The sequence below is a fragment of the Scaptodrosophila lebanonensis genome, unplaced genomic scaffold (genome assembly GCF_003285725.1).
Source record: "Scaptodrosophila lebanonensis strain 11010-0011.00,11010-0021.00 unplaced genomic scaffold, SlebRS2 tig00000001-arrow-pilon, whole genome shotgun sequence".
NCBI classification, from domain to species: Eukaryota; Metazoa; Arthropoda; class Insecta; order Diptera; family Drosophilidae; genus Scaptodrosophila; species Scaptodrosophila lebanonensis.
This window is the reverse complement of record NW_022060529.1, coordinates 16,308,854-16,327,366: the sequence shown is the minus strand read 5'-3', so window position 1 is coordinate 16,327,366 and position 18,513 is coordinate 16,308,854. Positions and strand designations below refer to the sequence as shown.

Here is an 18,513-nt window from a genome sequence, read left to right as displayed (position 1 = left end):
AAAATCATTTAATCATTTAAATCATCTAATTTGTCGAAATTTCTATGAATGCTTAAGACTTATACGAGTGGGGTGAAGTTATTTTAAATTCTAAAGTTAACACCCTTTTCTTGAAGTGTGTGGCTCCATTTGGAAATGTTGGCGCTGCAGCAGCTGCTGCAGTGGCACATGTGGCGCGGAATCATGTATTTCCCCACGGTCTATTTTTAGAAAATCCAGTTTTTGGCAGTCGTCGCAGCAGAGCAGAGCATAGCATATATTGCAAAACAACAACAGCAACAATAGCAACAAAAACTGCTTTGCATGCTTGCCTGCCTGCCTGCCTGCCTGCCTGCCTGCCACACAGACGCACAGGCAGTCGCTGTCGCTGTCGCAGTCGCAACCGCAGTCACAACTCAGGTTGTGGCAACCTCTCATAATTCGCGCTTTTTAGCAGTCAGTTCATAAATGTTTTTTCTTAAAGTTGAACAAATTTTTGAGAGTCGACCTCAAACCAACAACAGGCCCTTCACTTTCACACGACCTGCGCGTGGTCCTGTTCCACCTTCTCCCTCGCCAACCTGTCTACCTGTGCGGCTTCTCCTTTGGCAAGCTGCCAAATATGGTGGGGTCCAGTCGTTTAACTGGCTGCATGTCTTGTTAAATGCCAAGCCGTCGCCAAGGCATGTCATGTGCCTCCTTTTACGGCCAACAACAGAGTGAGGCGCCTGACTACCGCCCGTCAGATCGCCCGTTCGTCTGTCCATCCATGCGTCCAACCGCTCGTTTGAAAGTGAAATTTTTGTGCATGTTACATACATGTGCTTTGGTTGCCGTTGGCAGCGCATTGTTGTATGCCAGCGTGCTCTGCCGTTTTACAAAGATTTTTGAATTGAAAACAGGATTGAAATACATCTACACCGCCATGTCGAAGCTACCATACCCTTGCAATATCAAGTTTAATTCTAATAATCACCATAAATGCTATATATTCGATGATTTCTTAAACTTAAAATCTACGCAAATATTTTGTTAAATTCTGTTTGGTATTTAGAAACGTGTATTAAATCTATCTATCTATCAAGTCTAAGTAGTGGCTCAAAATCGAATACTTCCTTTTTTACATATAGTTAAATTCCTAAGTATATATTGAATTTCGATAAAACAAAAATTTAGATTTGGAAAATTTTTAATGTTATCAAATATCCTCACTGAGAAGAAGTTGTTAAATAAAGCAAATAAATTATAATATTTTTGTAAAGTTCCTCAAAAAAAGACTGCCTTACATTTATAATATCTTCCTTTCTGCAAATAGTTGACTTATCCTGATTAACCAGATTACCAGATTAATGGGTTGTTGAAATTACATTATTTTTATCTAGATGTAAGACATTTACATCGATATCAGTAGGACTGCGAATATTTTGAGAAAAGTGCATAAATGTTGAAATTTTTTAGCCCATTCAAAGTATTTGTAACATATTACGAATAAAGATGCGAGATTAGCATTCTTCAAAATAGTATTTTTCAGAGCTTTCTTTGTGGTTAACTTTTTTTTATTGTTATTATTATTTATTGCGGATCCTTTTAGTCCCATAACAAGGCAGATTCACATTTTTCTCCTCAGAGAATTTTCCATTCTTTTGAAATACGATTTGTATATTGCTTCAATTAATAATTCTAAAGCCGGTTTCTCCCCCAATGTTGGAAAAATGGCACCAATCAAACAATTTCACTTTATACAGATCATTTAAATATAGGAATGTAGATGAAATTTCCATATTTTGTCAGAAATTGTTGCTAGCTGAGTGCAGAGTATAAGTAAATTTTAAAGTCATTTGCTAAAGAATTTAATATTTCACCAATTTTTTGCTGTTCTTGCTTCTACTACAACATACTAAATATCCGCAGTATATTTTCGTTGTAAAATCATAGCTGTTGGCAAACTTTATCAAAAAAATGTGTCCTACGCAGTTGTCGGTGTTTTTGACACCTGCATATGCAAAAGGCTCATGCACACTATCCATGTGTATGTTTCTATTTCCCTAAACTGTGTAGGTTATACCAAAGTATAAGTAAGATACAATACAATAAGTATTAAAGCCAAAATTCAATAGAAATAGAATATGTTTTTTCTTTTGAAACATCGATTTTTTTATTCGCTATAAATTAATGGCTAAAATGCACATTCCAACAACACTAATGTCTTAAATTTTTTTAAAGCTTTTAATTTGTCACGTCTAATAGCAGTTTACAAAACTACAACTAAGAATTTAGTCTAAATTGTTTGCTAAATATTATGTATAAACTTATTGGAATTTATTGAAAATACATCACTAAAACTTGCCGTTTGCTGATACGGTCCCACTGCGCTTAGAAGTGTTATTGAATTTAATAAACGTTAAGATGATCTCCCTCGTGGGTCATTTGTTTAAACGCCATGCCAAGCAATTTTTTCGCGTGGTTTGGTTGCTGTCAATTGTATCAGTGTCAAGCTGTTGACAATATTGTAATCAGCAAAATGTGCGCTTCACATCTGCCTCGAGTTGGCAATAGCGCTTAATGCTGGGGGATGGGTGTAGGTTAGGGGGCGGGTTAGTGCTAGGGCTCAGTTTTTTGGTCTGGCTTGACTAAGCAGCCAATCATTTTTGCTAGCATTTGCAACAGTGCTCCGTTCATTTTCAATGTAATTTGATTTGAATGTTTCCGTTCACAGTCGAGCGATGAAACAATATGCTAAATGTGTTAGAACAGTGCCACGCAGCACCAAACCAAATGCTCAGCACTCAACACCGCATTCACATAAGCGCCATGTGGCACACACTTGTGGCAACAATCAAATCAACTTTACTCAAATCAACTCGACTTGTCTGACTCTGCTGTGCTGTGCTTGTGTCGCCTTTTTCTTTTTTGTTGTCCTCCACTTTTGTGTAGTGCCCTACAGTCAACATCTATTTGCATACGTGTGTGTGTATTTGTATATATGTATGTCCTCATATACACACATATGTGTACATAGCACAGAATCGCCATCAATTCTGACACTAAGGACAACGTTTTAAAGTATTAACTGTCCCCAATTTGAGCCAAGTCCGTAGCGCTCTAATTACTTGTGACAGTCTGCAAATAATCCGCAGGCACTGTCATCATCATCATGCCTTTGTCATCGTTCATCTGCTTGTTGCTTGGTTTCTACTTTCAATAAACGAAGCTAATCGCACGCCTGGGCGTAATCTTTCTAATGGGCTTTTTGAGCCATTTCAGCACATTTCCACAAAACTCGAAAGGGTTTTTGGAATTTTGTTGACAGCTATGGCTGTTGTGCGTCTTTGTGTAGGCGTGTTCCATTTTAATGATTGATAGCACGAGGTCATGAGTGAAAGCATTTATGCTCATACATCTATCATTCCTATGAAAATCGAGTGACCAGCGATGGTGGCGAAAAACAAATATGGTCAATGAGGAAGGGATTTGCAATCCAATCAGAGACACAAACGAGCTAGGCAGATGGACATGAATATGGGGATATCGCGTTACAGCTGTACTTCTATGGATGAACTCTCATGCGACCAGAAATATTTATTTATTCTATCGAGCCAGTAATATTAGATAATATTTTGAATTGTGTTTTGAACACATAAAAATCCCAATACTTGTCTCCAATTGTAAACTCTGGTTTAATTAGATTTAAGTCCTGAAATGAGTTCCAATAATTCTTTCTCATCTTTATTGAAGATCTTAGTACAAAATTATTTTTCTCTTTATTATTATACTGTTATTTTAATAACTTAAATTAAACTATTAACTTAATACAACTTAAACTAGGAGTTTAGTCTTATTTATAATTTATTTATAATTTACATTTATAATCTATATAAATCTATCTAAAGTCAATCGGGTGGTCCTCTCCTGCTTCTAATTAAACCTTCTTCTTTAATGCGCCGTTTCAGTAGAGGCGTTGCTAAAACATTTACTTCGGTTCAAAGACGCCTCATGTATTCTGAAACCAATATCCCCGGCATTAAATTGTATTTTATTAAAGCAATCGTATAATATATAAGAATATAAATCATGATACGATTTAAATACATACAATTTTTTATCAGCTTGCACTTTTTCTACCCACTATCAATTACTCAAGACCATTTTTATTTTGGTACCCACTTTTTTTTAGAGTTTCTATCGTTTAGTCGATCAAACTACTAGACTACTGACTATTATTTTGCCTTCTCATAAAATTATAGCTGCTAAACAATCGAACACATTCGTCAAAGAGAAGTTCGTCTGTATATTTGTATGTGCTATACTATACATACAAACATATCTACATTTTGACATACACACGGCAGTTAGACGATGTTGACGCTCACGCACGTATCCAATAATATCTGGGCACATAAATACATACATACATACATACATACATATATGCATAAATACATACATACATAGATTGGTGTGTATGCGTAAACGACTTGGCTTAGCCATCCATTTGCGCCGCCTGTCGTCTGCATGTTTATTTGTATAAACATTTGTGCATATAATGTCGAGTTAGTTTGGCCGTTGAACGTGTCGTTTTCTAGTTGTTGTTGTTGTTGTTGTTATTGTACTGTTGTGACGAGTCTATTTTTAGTGCACAAGTTTTATTTTTAGACTAGTCATAGCTGCAGCACAGCTACAGCAACCACAACAAACAACTTTAACTTTAATGCACTGCACAACGTAGGCACGTTTTGAGTTCAGGCGGGGGGTCCCATCGCGACTGCAACTTGTTGCTGAGCGACAAATAATGAGAGGAATACAGAGAGAGAGAGAGAGAGAGAGAGAGAAAGAGAGTGGGAGAGAGGTTGAGAGGGCGTGTGGGTGTATGTGTGTGTATGTCAGACGTTGCGGCTACGCAATGTGATTATTAACTGTATGGCGTTACACAACAACAAAATTCTTGGACTGCAGTTGTCGTTGCTCTTACGTTTGGTTTTAATTAAACAACAAATGCAACGGCATTTATTGCTCACTTTGTTCTCTCTCGCTCTCTCTTTTTTCCGCCTATTTATTTTCTGTTATTCTTGGACATTTTGTTAAACGTTTTATCACGTATTTTCAGCCATTTGCTTATGCTATTCCGTTTAGTTTACTTTTAGTTTTAGTTGATTTTTGTTTTTCTCATAATTTTCTTTGAAATCTCATCTATTTTTAGATATGCTATCTCTTTGTCGCCTCCTCGTTCCTCTCTCCCCATCTGTCTTTCTCTCTCTCTCTCTCGCTCTCTCGCTCTCTCCTTTGCATGTTCTCTGTTTACTTTATAAATATTTAAATTGTTGTCACGTACTAAGTTCTTAATAGGTTACGTTATGTGTTGATTTAACTCATTTTGATTATAAATCGTGAAAATACACGCACACACACGCCCTTAAATATGTACATAAATATTTTCGTATAAATGGATAAACATATGTGCAAATCCATGTGTTCTGTGTGGGTAGTTAGGATAAAACCGCGTCTGCATTGGCTTCTAAAAAATATGACGACCCTCGCACAGATGCGCAGCGAAATTAAATACGACAAAATATAATAAATAAACAATGCCACGAACAAAAATAATAATTCGCAGTTATGTAACGGAAAAAGTTTAAAGCCAATTAGATGGGAATAAAAAAATTTTAAAAAAATGTAGCTATTATAGAAGGGGTAAGCACAATAAATATCTACGAGTACCACCCCTTATACATATAATTAAGTACATATGTATATATGTATGTATTTACATGTTGTAAATTGGAAAGGAACAAATAATCATTTAAAGATAATTCAGCTTATAATATTTAAAAAAATATATATTTACATACAAGTATATATTTAAAAAAAAATGTCGCTATTATAGAAGGGGTAAGCACAATAAATATCTACAAGTACCACCCCTTATACATATAATTAAGTACATACAAGTATGTATGTACATACATGTTGTAAATTGGAAAGGAACAAATAATCATTTAAAGATAATTCAGCTTATAGCGGATGCTAGTAAAATGTTAAAGCTTTTATGTTATAAGTTAAAAATTCTCTAGTTTTCCTATTCAGACTAACATGGTCCCAGCTTTTTGAACCATCCACTGCTTTGAAATGTACTTCGAAACTGATTATGTACATATGTGTACGAATAAGACCAGGAAATCGATAGGAACCAATCCTTTTATTCAGCACTATTACTGTACATTTTCTTCATTGTTTACTTGTGTTTTGTGAACATCTAAAGACGAACTTTTCTACTTTTATAATGTCCGACATTATTGAACAATGAAGTCTGTCAAATTCACATCCAAGACGACCAAAATTATCAACTGAAGAACAATGAATTAAGCAAATTAAAGCATCCAAAATTTTCAATTGACAGCTAGAGACATTGCTGAGACTTTTGGCTTTTCTATTGGATGGGTCAACAATATTTGGGTGATTGTTGTGCCTCTTAAAAGTCAAATTTCATTTGGTTCCAATTCACAGCACTACAGCATTTCGCTAAAAACAAGACGCATATCGTATTCACCTGATAAATTCACTTTGGAAACACCAGTTTTACAAAATTGAGGACATTTAAGCCAAATCGAAAAAGGTACTGAAGGTCATTCCATAAAATGATTTTATGGACTGCTTCGAGGATTGGAAAAAGCAACGCTGGCATTTGTGCATTGCATTGCAAGGGGATAAAATAGATATTGAATAAATAAAGATCTATTTGTACACAATAGTAACGCTATCCATTTTAAATGCGTTTAATCGTTTTAGTTCAAAATGTGCTTTCATTTCATTTAATTTTCCGTCACCATCATTGTTACATCAATGATATATAATTGCTTTTCTCCCGGATGCTGCCCCTCAAACCCAAACAGTGGGTTGTTATTCTCCTTAATCAATATTGTGTTGTTTTTAGCTCAAAAGAGCATGGCTTATCTTAATTATTTATTTTCAGTCTTTTGGCGAACTTTGTTCGTTTTCGCTGGAAGCATCAACGATCTCTGTAACTAGTTTTTTCATTCATTTATATTCTATTTGTCTCTTATTAACCCCTTTTCACTCTAATCACTCAAATTAATACATCTTGATACCGACTATCTACATTCTACATCAATAAACAGCTAACAAATCAGTGGAAAAAATTGTTGGTGTTTTAGCGTTTACTTTTATTGTGGGTCTCGTTAATTTTGAATTTCTGATTTTATCAATTTGCACTTGACAGGAATTTGTTTAAACTTCTCAGTTGTCGGAAACGCGAGCAACTGAGCTCAATTTTGTGTTAATTTTTGCAAAGAATTTTGTAGCGCCATTATGATTATCATCATCATTATTAAGTTTTTCTAAATCCGCAAAAATTCCATTCGAAACTTTCTTGAAAACATTTCCATCTCGTTGTATTAGTGGATCGGTTTTCGTTTTCTTTTTGTTGTTTTCTAAGGCCTTGCCATTGTTTTCGTCGGCTTCTTCATCTCGCCCGCTACCTTTTTGATCGCCGGCGGTATACGCTTGGCCACACCCGGCTGTGAGCTGAGGAACGAGATCTCGAATAATGACGGGCGACTAGAGTAAACATTGTGCAGCATGCTGATGAACCAGAATAATAGATCGTCCATGTTCTGGATGGTGCACTGGGCGAAGACGGCCCCTGCATCTCTTCCATGCTGATGGGAATCGAAGAGTGCGACAATCGAGGCACGAAAATCGAAAGTGACCATCACCGTGCGACTGTCGGCAATAATGGCCGAAAATAGATGCTGGGGCATGTCGCGCCCGCCCGCCTGCTGGAACACCTGCAGCGTTATCTGAAAGATGCGCGACAGCTGCAGCGCCACATTCCTGTTATACATTGGATTCGAGGGATCGGCCTCCATGTGTGTGTAGAACCACTCCTCCAGCCGGAAGTTCATCTTTTGTTGCGAACGTATGGCAGCAATTGCATCCGGTATGTTTAGATTGAGGTTTCGCGCCTGCGGCGTATTGGTTGTGATGACATTATGATACACATTGTTGCCATCGTTCATGGCATTCCCAAAGAGCTCCCAGCCGCGCGGAGGCAGTTCGGCAACGCGCTGATAAAACCGCTCGGCCTTGGCCACCTTGTCGGCCAGTATGAGCGAGATGAGTGTACATGAATTGGTCCCGCTTTGCTGGAACTCGCCGAAGCGCGACTGGCAGAAATCGCGCGGGAACCACCAAATGTTCAAGTTGTCGATCTGCTCATGGATCGCCATGGCCTTGCCGTGACAAAGCTTTACCGTGCGTCTCCCCTTGTTCCACTGCGAGTTGTTTGGCGGCACGGATCCGCGTCCGCTCTCTGCTCCTGGCTCTGAATGAGGTGTGGTCCTGATGGTGCTAGTGGGGGTGGTGGAGGCTGTGTACGCGGGGCCGATACCGTGCGCTGGCGTCGTGCTGTCACATAATTTACAGTTTCTATGGGTCGTCTTCAACGGGAAGGCACTTATCCAGTACACTTTACAAGCGAGCCAATTTTTTAACCGAACATTGAATTTTGGGCCTGGAGGAGGGCTAACGAAAATTTAGTGGGCAGAGGAAAGAATAAGGAAATTCGACCGAAAAAAAAAACACAAAATTTTCTAGACCAACAATTGACAAGTAACGAACATGATGAGAGACTGATAAATCTATACATAACATCTCAAGTAGGCCTCGAGTAGTGGGTGGATGTGGCAGGCGATGATAAACATCCGGTAAGAGTGGACGATGAAAATGTGAAAAGCGATTGATTGACACACTGATGAGCAGCGGCATTGATTACCGCTCTTCCTCTCCTCCATATTTTTGTACAATAATCAAACAACATACAAGTACGCCTCGATTCTGTTTGCGGTCACACATTGGCGCGCACATACATACATACATTTGATTTTGTTGATGCCCGTGAAATCCAGCTACATATGTATGTATATAAGTCGCATATTTTAAAATTTAAGCCAACTGACAAAATGCTGCACAAATGTTTATTTATTCCTAAAATGAATCGCTATGTGCCAACAACCCAAATATTCCAATTTCTCACAAATAATTTGTGTTTCAGCGTGGCGATACGAGTAAAGGTATATTGGTCTATGATTTGGAAACTCTATTATTAGTTTAAATTACAAATACAATTTTAATTCACTGTTGAAATACACTTGTACTGCGTACACATATAAGGCATCTGTGGCTCATATAGTCTCTGATATCTAGGTGCTCATATGAATGGACGGGCGGACTACGTGTAAATTGACTCGAAGAAGCTTCCTTCTGTGTGTTATATTTGGCTACAGGGTATAAATCGGTTCATATTAAATAAACCTAAACTAAATTTCACTTGAAATGTTATTGTGTATGACCGTTTAAATAAACTACTTCTTGTTCCTTTTAACATTTTTACCAAACTTTTTATACATTTTAAAAATATTTTCAAATTTGTCCGATTAATATGAGATTGACAGTCAGGGAAGCGCCATAGCAAAGTGTTTTGGTTCAATTTTTATAGCCTATACCCAAAGCGTAAAAGGCTATACTAGTTTTGTGGGAACAGGCAGAAGCAAGCGTGGCAGACCCCACAAAGTATATATATTCTTTATCAGGATGACAAGGCGAGTCAATATAGCCATGTCCGTCTGTCCGTCTGTCCGTCCGTCTGTATGAACGCAAGGATCTTAGGAAGTACAAGAGCAAGAATAACCAAACTCGGTATCCAGATTCTCCTAAGTCCGAGAAAACACGAGCTTGTGTTTTTTTTTTCTGATGCACCCCCCGCTCCCCCGCAATTCGTGTTTTCCCATAATTCCCGTCACTTCCGTATTTCTTAGAATTTTGTACTCAAATTTGGCAAATACATCCATATATTATGTGTCTGTGTGCCAAGTTTCATCATGGTAGGTTAATTATGAAGAAAGTTATAGCCATAAACATAAGCTCTGCCCAAGCTCTGCCGGCAGGGGTTGCTGCTTTGACTTTTTATACTCTGTACATGAAATGTACAAGAGTATATTAGGTTTGCGCGAGCTGAAAAATGTAACAGGCAGAAGGAGGCGTGGCAGACCCCACAAAGTATATATATTATTGATCAGCGTGACAAGACGAGTCGTTCTAGCCCTGTCTGTCTGTCTGTCCGTCTGTCCGACTGTCCGTCTGTCCGTCCGTCCGTCCGTATGATCACCTAGATCTCAGAGACTATAAGAGCTAGAGACACCAAATTTTGCACAAAGATGCCTTATGTATGTACGCTATACGAGTTTGTTTTATTTTTTTGATTTTCCCCCCCACTTCCCCCCTATGGGGGTTTTCCCGATTTTTCATTCGTATAATCGCCTATATCTCGGAGGCTATAAGACCTAGGAACATCAAATTTTAGTCCAAGATGCCTTGTGTATACGCAGAAAATGTATATTTTGGAATTTCCCTCCCTTCCCCCTCTCCCCCGCAAATGCGATTTTCTCTAACTCCCGTAATTCTTGGAATTTCGCAAATACCCCCAGTTAGTTATTACGTGTCCGTATGCCAAGTTTCACTATGATAGACCGATTTAACAAGAAGTTATAGCCATAAATATATTTGCTGCTACACTCACATAGACGCAATTGCTTTGTATATGTGCAATTATATACCCTTTACTTAAGTTCGAATACCGAGAAAGGTAAAATCGATCAAATTTTTTTTAATTTACTTATTTTTTTTTTTGCTATAATTATTGTAAAAATATGTACAGAGTATTTCAAAGTCGGGACACCCGACTTTAGCTTTTTTACTTTTTACTGCATACAAGCACACATAGACACGATTCTGATGTAAATCTATTCTATTGAAATTGTACATAAACACTTATGTCTGTATACATGTGTTAAATATTTTATATTTAATTAAATTTTTTTTTTTTTTTTTTTTTTTTTTTTTTTTTGAGGTATGGTACTGGGTATTTAAGAGTTGAGCCCGCTCGACTTTAGCATTCCTTTCTTTTTCTTTCTAGCTATCTAATTAATAAAGCTTATATCGTTCTCCATAATCCCAATGCGCTCATAGCCTTTGTAAATTGTTTAAACATAAAGCAATTGAAAAAAGGAAGGAGCCAATGGCAACACAAACACATGCCTGGGGATAATGCCACAAACGTAATTGCATAATCAAAACAGCAACAAATGCATAATTAATATGCAAGCTTACCTACCTCAACCATAGTTACATACATGTATATAAGTATACGCACATATGTGCACACGTATGATAATGTGGGAGTGTAAATATTTGTGGCTTTGTCTGGCAGTTACTTGGATTTAGCTTTAGTGTGTGCAAACAATTGTCGGCACTGTATTAATGCAATCTGTTGAAACAAGCCTCCTGCCAGACGACCAGTTCCTCGAAATGTGATCGCTGCAAAGCGCATTAAAATTGACTTCCAACAGTCAAGGATGCGCGGCAAGGCTAACGAAAGCGAATGCAACAACATCAGGGAATTTAATTAGACTTTATGCAATGAGTGCCAGTTCAAAGGCAGAGTGGGCGACATTGCCGGGAAAGAGCTTCGGGCAACGGGCGACACTTGACATTTGCAGCAAGTATCCGGACACACAGGACATATAGCAGAGTTGGGCAACGTGCACATACTCGCTCACTTATTGTCGACAAACCCTGCGATGGTATATACTATAGCTGCAATATTGAAGCAAGCATTTCATTTCTTTATGCATGTTTAGAATTGTTACAGTTTCTAGTACTCCTCCAATTGGTGGTTGGGTGGTTGTTGATATTGCTGTGGATGTTGATGTTGATGTTTGTGTGTATGTGTGTGTGTGTGTGTGTGTGTTTGCGTGTTTGTCCTTATCAAACATGTATTTTTATTATGTAAGAGACATGCATATACTATATAGTACAGTGCAGCGACCAGCAATTGTGCCAGGATATACTGCTGCTGTCACATTCAATTGCTCTTTTCCGTGCATCGTGCGTATTTATTTCATTTTCCTCCACACACTTTTCTTTCTATTTGCAGCGTGAAAATCTGTTACCACCCATAGGCGTCGCGCTGAACGGCCCCGGCCTAAGGGGCCATGACGCGTTGGCCCTTTAATTTATTACTATTGCTCTCGGTGGCAGTACGCGACTGTAGCAATCAAACTGTCCTCACAGTTGGCTATCTCACGGCGCTCACTGGCGAGCTCAAGGATCGCCAGGGTTTGGCCATTTCCGGTGCCCTGACTATGGCCCTGGAAGAGGTAAGCATTTATTTCAAAATCAAATTATTATTTACTATGATTTATTTAATTAATAACAAATGAGGCTACAATAATATAATCTGTAAAGAAAAATAGCATAAAAAGTGTCTATCAAGATCGGGTAGTCAGACCGGAATTCCGAACCAAAATAGTTCCGGTATTTCTGTGCTCGCACGTGAATCTCAAACGGATCGGAACAATATATCATATACATAACTGTAATGGAAACAGACGGTGAAATATATTATTTTTATGTTGTCCGATGAAAAAAGAAAAAGTTTACAACCAAATCAAAACTATCTTTTATCAAAACATCCATTTTGCGATTGGTTTCCTAATCTATACTAAGCTTATAACAAACACAATAATTTCGGAGCTTTAAATTAACCCGTATGATCAATAAATAGATCACACAACTTGATTGTACTTAAGTAAATAAATAAAATCATAACTATGTATACATAAAACGTATGCATTGTTGGGCTCATTATAAGACCCATTATAGAATTTAAAAGCATTCGTTTTTAAACATCAAATGAAATATATTTTGTAGTTCAAATCTTAAACGAAAGTTATTATTGTATTATTATAGTAGACATTCCTTCTCCACAAACTCTGTACTACTTTTTATAGGGCGAATACTAATGTTATGTAAATCAACCATTTGGAATTAATTGAATTGAATTCTTTGAACTGTTTCTATTTACAGATCAACTTTGATCCTCATTTGTTGCCAAATGTCACGCTGAAGCTGCGCTGGAATGACACCAAGGGCGACACGGTGGTTGCCACCAAGGCCATCACTGAAATGATATGCGATGGCATTGCGACCATATTTGGTCCAGAGGGTCCTTGCTATGTGGAAGCAATTGTCACGCAGAGTCGAAACATTCCAATGATTTCCTATGTAAGTTTTCAATAACCTATCCACGCTACATGATAAACGACACGTTGCCAAGCAATTTCACAGCTCGATGCAACAACAATAATAGCCACGTGCTTCTGAATTTTACAAAATGAAAGCTCTTTATCCTCACGTCCCTTTTCGTTGTTTACCCCAAACAGAAATGTGCAGAGAATCGCGCATCCTTGATACCGACGTTTGCACGCACCGAGCCCCCAGATACGCAGGTGAGTGAGTAAGAGGTGAGGTGGTTGGCTCCTTCCATAAAGGATTTTTATGACAACTGGCAACAAGTAGTCGCTGGTGTGCAAAATATGAGTATGCCCCGCCAGTTGCAACAACTCTGTCCTCTTTGTCTGTGTAATCTGTAATCGGAACAAGGGTATTTAAGTTTTCCTGGATTATGGCGGGTTTTCCTTGTGTGCTCGAAATGACTTGAATAAATATACAAGTATTTTCTTTATTTAATTTATCTGTCGTGTGCAGGTCGTTAAGTCCGTAATTGCATTGCTGCGGTACTATGCCTGGAACAAGTTCTCCATATTGTACGAGGAGGTTTGGGCGACTGTGGCCGATCTGCTGAAGGACCAGGCAACAAAAAAGAATATGACCATCAATCACAAGCAGTCCTTCATTGATGATCGTGCCAAGTGCTGTGAACAAATGTTGCATTGCTGTCGTTCCGGCTACTGGTATCAGGTGAGTATATAGTGGTGTGGAAAATAACTGAATACGCTGTAGACTTGTCTGAATTTGAATTGAATTTCTGAGGAAAGTAACAAATATATAAAATTAAACACAAAAACTTTCATTAGAATGAAGATCTCCTTCAATAATCTGCGCTAGAATTTTCTTCCCCATAGTTTCCATAGTTGTTGTTCATTTAAAATCTATTTCTCAAAACGAGCAGCAAAACTAAAAAGGTATTATTTAGATTAGATTTACCGAACTGTAGAGTTATGTGAATTTCTATGGAAAGTATAAAGTTAAACACAAAAACTTTCAAGAAGATCTTCAATAATCTGCGCTAGAATTTTCTTCCCCATATTTTCCATAGTTGTTGTTCATTTAAAATCTATTTCTCAAAACGAGCAGCAAAACTAAAAAGATATTATTTAGATTAGATTTACCGAACTGTAGAGTTTTGTGAATTTCAATTGAATTTCTATGGAAAGTATAAAGTTAAACACAAAAACCTTCATGAAAATCTTCAATAATCTGCGCTAGAATTTTCTACCCATAGTTTCCATAGTTGTTGTTCATTTAAAATCTATTTCTCAAAACGGACAACAAAACTAAAAAGGTATTATTTATATTAGGTTTACCGAACTGTATAGTTATCTGAATTTCAACTGAATTTCTGTGGAAAGTAACAAATATATAGAGTTAAACCCAAAAACTTTCATGAAGATCGCCTTCAATAATCTGCGCTAGAATTTTCTCCCCCATAGTTTTCAAAATGACCGTCCATTTACTTTTAATTTAAAAAAGGGATTTAAAATCTATTTCCCAAAAAGCGCAACAAAACTAAATAGGTATTATTTAGCTCCGATTTACCGAATCGTATGTAAATAACAACTTATAATGAACAGGCGCTATCAAGTTGTAGTTGAACTTATTACCTAATTAACTTTATGGAGATCTATTCCATGAGAAAATTGCAAAGTAAATCCCAAAGAGATTTAATTGCATTACAAAACCAATATCTCTTAACATAAATTTGTATTTGTATTGCTCTCGATTGTAATAAAAGTTTGGGCTGTTTGAACGCGAATTACTCGCTAATTAGATAGTTTTTTAAAATGATTGCTTATACTTACGACTTACTTTTGAGGTGAGGTGAAAACCTAAGCAAAAACGAATTTCCGGTTCACACGTCGAATATATTTAAACTCCAATCTTGGCTTTGTTACGAACCATTTTCTTGTTTACAGGTGGTGCAAAACACCATGAATCGAACCCGCATCTATGTGTTTCTAGGCTCATCCAACAGTCTGGTGGACTTCATGAGCTCCATGGAAACGGCTGGCTTATTTGCGCGTGGCGAATACATGGTCATCTTTGTGGATATGATGGTATACTCGGAACGGTACGTATGGAAAATGGCATCTTTGTAAAGCCGTGTTTAATTCCGAGCTTTTTTAGGGACGCTCATAAGTATTTGCGCAAAGTGGATCAAATAAATCGCATGAAGAACTGTCATACCACGAATAATTTCCATCAATTGGCGCGCAGTTTACTTGTGGTGGCCTCAACGCCTCCTACCAAGGACTATCAAAATTTTACGGAGAAAGTCCGTATGTACAGTTCAATGCCGCCGTTCAATTTTACGGTGCCACAGCTATTCTCGGATAGCAAATTCAGCAAGGTTAGCCTCTGACTTAATTTTGGGGCAAGGAAGATTTGTATTTAGATGTCTTTGCTTTTGCAATATATTCCAGTTTGTGTCGATCTATGCTGCTTATCTGTACGATTCTGTAAAGTTGTATGCCTGGGCCTTGGACAAGATGTTGCGAATGGAGGAGCGTCCGCTAACAGATGAGGTCATATTTGATGTGGCCAGCAATGGCTCGCGCGTTATTGACACCATCATCAAAAATCGTACTTATATGAGTAAGTATCAGGGAAATAACATATGTAATACCTAGCTAGGTACACTTATCACTTTGACTAAAGATATCATTAGAGTTTTATAGAGTGCAAGCCGAAAACTAAAGTACAAAAATACCTATACCTTTATAAAACATTTCTACATTATATTATTGCAGGCGTTACGGGTTCCACTATAAAAATTGATAAGTATGGCGATTCGGAGGGCAACTTCTCGGTGCTAGCCTACAAACCGTACACCTGGAACATTACGGATGATATTCAATGTCACTTTCATATGGTGCCTGTGGCTTATTTCCATCAAGGCGAAGAACTTCCAGTGAGTGAGTCGTCTTCTCTTTTTTAGTTTATTTTACTTTCGTTTGACGCATTCGTTAAGTTTCCAGATTGACTTATCAAAATGCTTTATTTTGTTATTATCTCCTTCAGGAATATAAATTGATTAATGGCTCCATAGATTGGCCGTCAGGCGGGGACAAGCCCACCGATGAGCCCATGTGCGGTTTTGCCAACGAGTTGTGCCAAAAGGATGATACGCATTATACCTCAACGGTAGCAGCCGTAGTGCTGGGCGTGCTGCTTTTTTGCTCCGGAGTTGTGACGATGAGCATCTATAGAAAGTGGAAAATAGAACTAGAAATAGAGGGCTTATTGTGGAAGATTGAAGTGGGCGAAATTAAGGGGTATTCAGGCAATGAGATTGTCTCTTCACCGAGCAAGGTATGTAGTATTAGATGCCGAAAGCTGCTATCAACTTCTCTTAACAGTTATCAATTTTTTGCACAGGTCAGCTTGATGAGCGCCCAATCTTTTGGTTCACGCTGGTCCAATCAATTCGTCACCTCCACTGCGCGTCTGCGGGGCGCAGTGGTGCGGATCAAGGAGCTAAAATTTCCACGCAAACGTGACATATCCCGCGAGATTATGAAGGAGATGCGTCTGCTGCGCGAGCTCCGTCACGATAATATCAATAGTTTTATTGGCGCCTGTGTGGAGCCCACCCGCATATTGCTAGTCACAGATTATTGCGCCAAGGGCAGCCTGTATGACATCATTGAGAATGAGGACATCAAATTGGATGATCTGTTCATTGCCTCGCTCATACACGACCTCATTAAGGTGAGCAGCGATAATGCGTTTATTATTTATGATTGTTTTTAACCTATTGGTCTGTTTACTCACCCACAGGGCATGATCTACATACACAATTCACAACTGATCTACCATGGCAATCTCAAATCCTCGAATTGTGTGGTCACCTCACGTTGGATGCTCCAAGTCACTGACTTTGGTCTGCACGAGCTACGGCAGTGCGCCGAAAGCGAGTCCATTGGCGAGCATCAACATTATAGACGTGAGTGATGACAAAAAAAAAAAGCAATCACGAACATGTACGAAACGATTCACAAGCTCATGAAATTGTTAGTGGAGTTAAGGGTATATTAATAAGCGTAAATGTCAAATGTTTGTAAAGCATTTATGAACAGCGTTACGAGACTAGTTAATATAGACCGTTCGCCTGTCCGTCCGTATGAATGTTGAAACCGTTTTAACAATTTTAACTAGGGACACCGCTTTTGGAATATAGACTTATCTTATCCATACATATCCTAATTATTTCATATATAGTAGCTTCCATAGGAGCTTCCATATTACTACTAGAATAAATGGTTGTTTATGAACATATCTTAGCCAAATATTGTATTTATAAGTTTCATAAAAAAGGAACCTCATATTCTGATGGTTCAGTTTCAGATTCTTTCAAATCGGTGTACTATATATTATTTTAAGTGCCAACATCTTTCTTTCAGTATAGTATTGTTTTTCGATGGATGCTCAAAATTATATTTCACTTGAAGTACTGAAATGGGGAGAAGTGGAGGTGGAAGGTGTACAAGAGTTAGAACTGCATGTCCTTAATGTTACACGCGGTTTAATAATAACGTAATGCGATATAAGAGGCTTTATCTGGCTATTTTTCTCAAATCAACGGACAATTATGTTTCAATACACTTTCGTGAACAATTTAGCGACTTTGTGAATGCTTGCGGTTTCATGTTTTCGTGAATTATATCTTCATACATTTTTGGTCGTCCAATTAAAAAATTCCCTTAACTTAATTTATATTCATTCACAGATCAATTATGGCGAGCGCCGGAATTGCTTCGCAATCATCACACCTACGGCAGCCAGAAGGGCGATGTCTACGCCTTTGCCATCATCATGTATGAGATATTTAGTCGTAAGGGTCCATTTGGACAAAACAATTTTGAACCAAAGCAAATTGTGGACTTAGTAAAGAAACTGCCGTTGAAGGGGCAGGAGCCATTTCGACCGGAAGTGGAGTCCATCATAGAGGCCGAATCATGTCCAGACTATGTGTTGGCCTGCATAAAGGACTGCTGGGCTGAGGAGCCCGAAGAGCGTCCAGACTTCAGTACCATACGGTTCGTTTCTATTTATGATTGTGTGTTTGAATTAGGCAGCTGATTTTGTTATTTTTGTTTATCTGCTCAGCACTCGTCTTAAGAAAATGCGTGGAGGCAAGACTAAAAACATTATGGATCAAATGATGGAAATGATGGAAAAGTATGCCAATAACCTCGAGGATATTGTCACAGAGCGCACGCGTCTGCTGTGTGAGGAAAAACTCAAGACAGAGGATCTGCTGCATCGCATGCTGCCGCAACCAGTGGCAGAGAAACTGACCATGGGTCAGGGTGTCGAACCGGTGTCCTATGATTTGGTAAGTACTATTGCATCTACAGGTATATTATTATTCTTCATATT

At 38.1% G+C, this 18,513-nt stretch overlaps 2 protein-coding genes across 4 annotated transcripts in view; one reads left to right on the top strand and one right to left on the bottom strand.

Annotated features, from left to right (window-relative positions):
* The window catches only part of LOC115621448 (receptor-type guanylate cyclase Gyc76C-like), a 58,528-nt gene that overhangs the window by 37,231 nt on the left and 2,784 nt on the right, over positions 1-18,513 (top strand). For 2 of the 3 annotated variants that reach the window (XM_030515114.1, XM_030515105.1), the window contains 13 exons: positions 11,987-12,209; positions 12,919-13,116; positions 13,275-13,340; positions 13,600-13,812; positions 15,048-15,202; positions 15,259-15,481; positions 15,555-15,726; positions 15,882-16,042; positions 16,153-16,443; positions 16,510-16,842; positions 16,912-17,077; positions 17,861-18,170; positions 18,241-18,469. In XM_030515114.1, coding sequence (XP_030370974.1) covers positions 12,045-12,209; positions 12,919-13,116; positions 13,275-13,340; positions 13,600-13,812; positions 15,048-15,202; positions 15,259-15,481; positions 15,555-15,726; positions 15,882-16,042; positions 16,153-16,443; positions 16,510-16,842; positions 16,912-17,077; positions 17,861-18,170; positions 18,241-18,469 — 2,682 coding nt within the window. In that variant the 5' untranslated portion in view covers positions 11,987-12,044. Of the gene's footprint in view, positions 1-11,986; positions 12,210-12,918; positions 13,117-13,274; positions 13,341-13,599; positions 13,813-15,047; positions 15,203-15,258; positions 15,482-15,554; positions 15,727-15,881; positions 16,047-16,152; positions 16,444-16,509; positions 16,843-16,911; positions 17,078-17,860; positions 18,171-18,240; positions 18,470-18,513 lie in introns of those variants that run through there. The other variant, XM_030515122.1, reaches the window with a different exon arrangement.
* Positions 7,137-8,574, bottom strand: LOC115621470. Its single transcript, XM_030515133.1, has one exon. The coding sequence runs from the start codon at positions 8,220-8,222 to the stop codon at positions 7,425-7,427; it is 798 nt and encodes a 265-aa protein (XP_030370993.1). The 5' UTR covers positions 8,223-8,574; the 3' UTR covers positions 7,137-7,424.

Excerpts from the sequence above, each read along its gene's own strand:
- LOC115621470 (XM_030515133.1), bottom strand. The coding sequence starts at position 8,222 with ATGGCGATCCATGAGCAGATCGACAACTTGAACATTTGGTGGTTCCCG.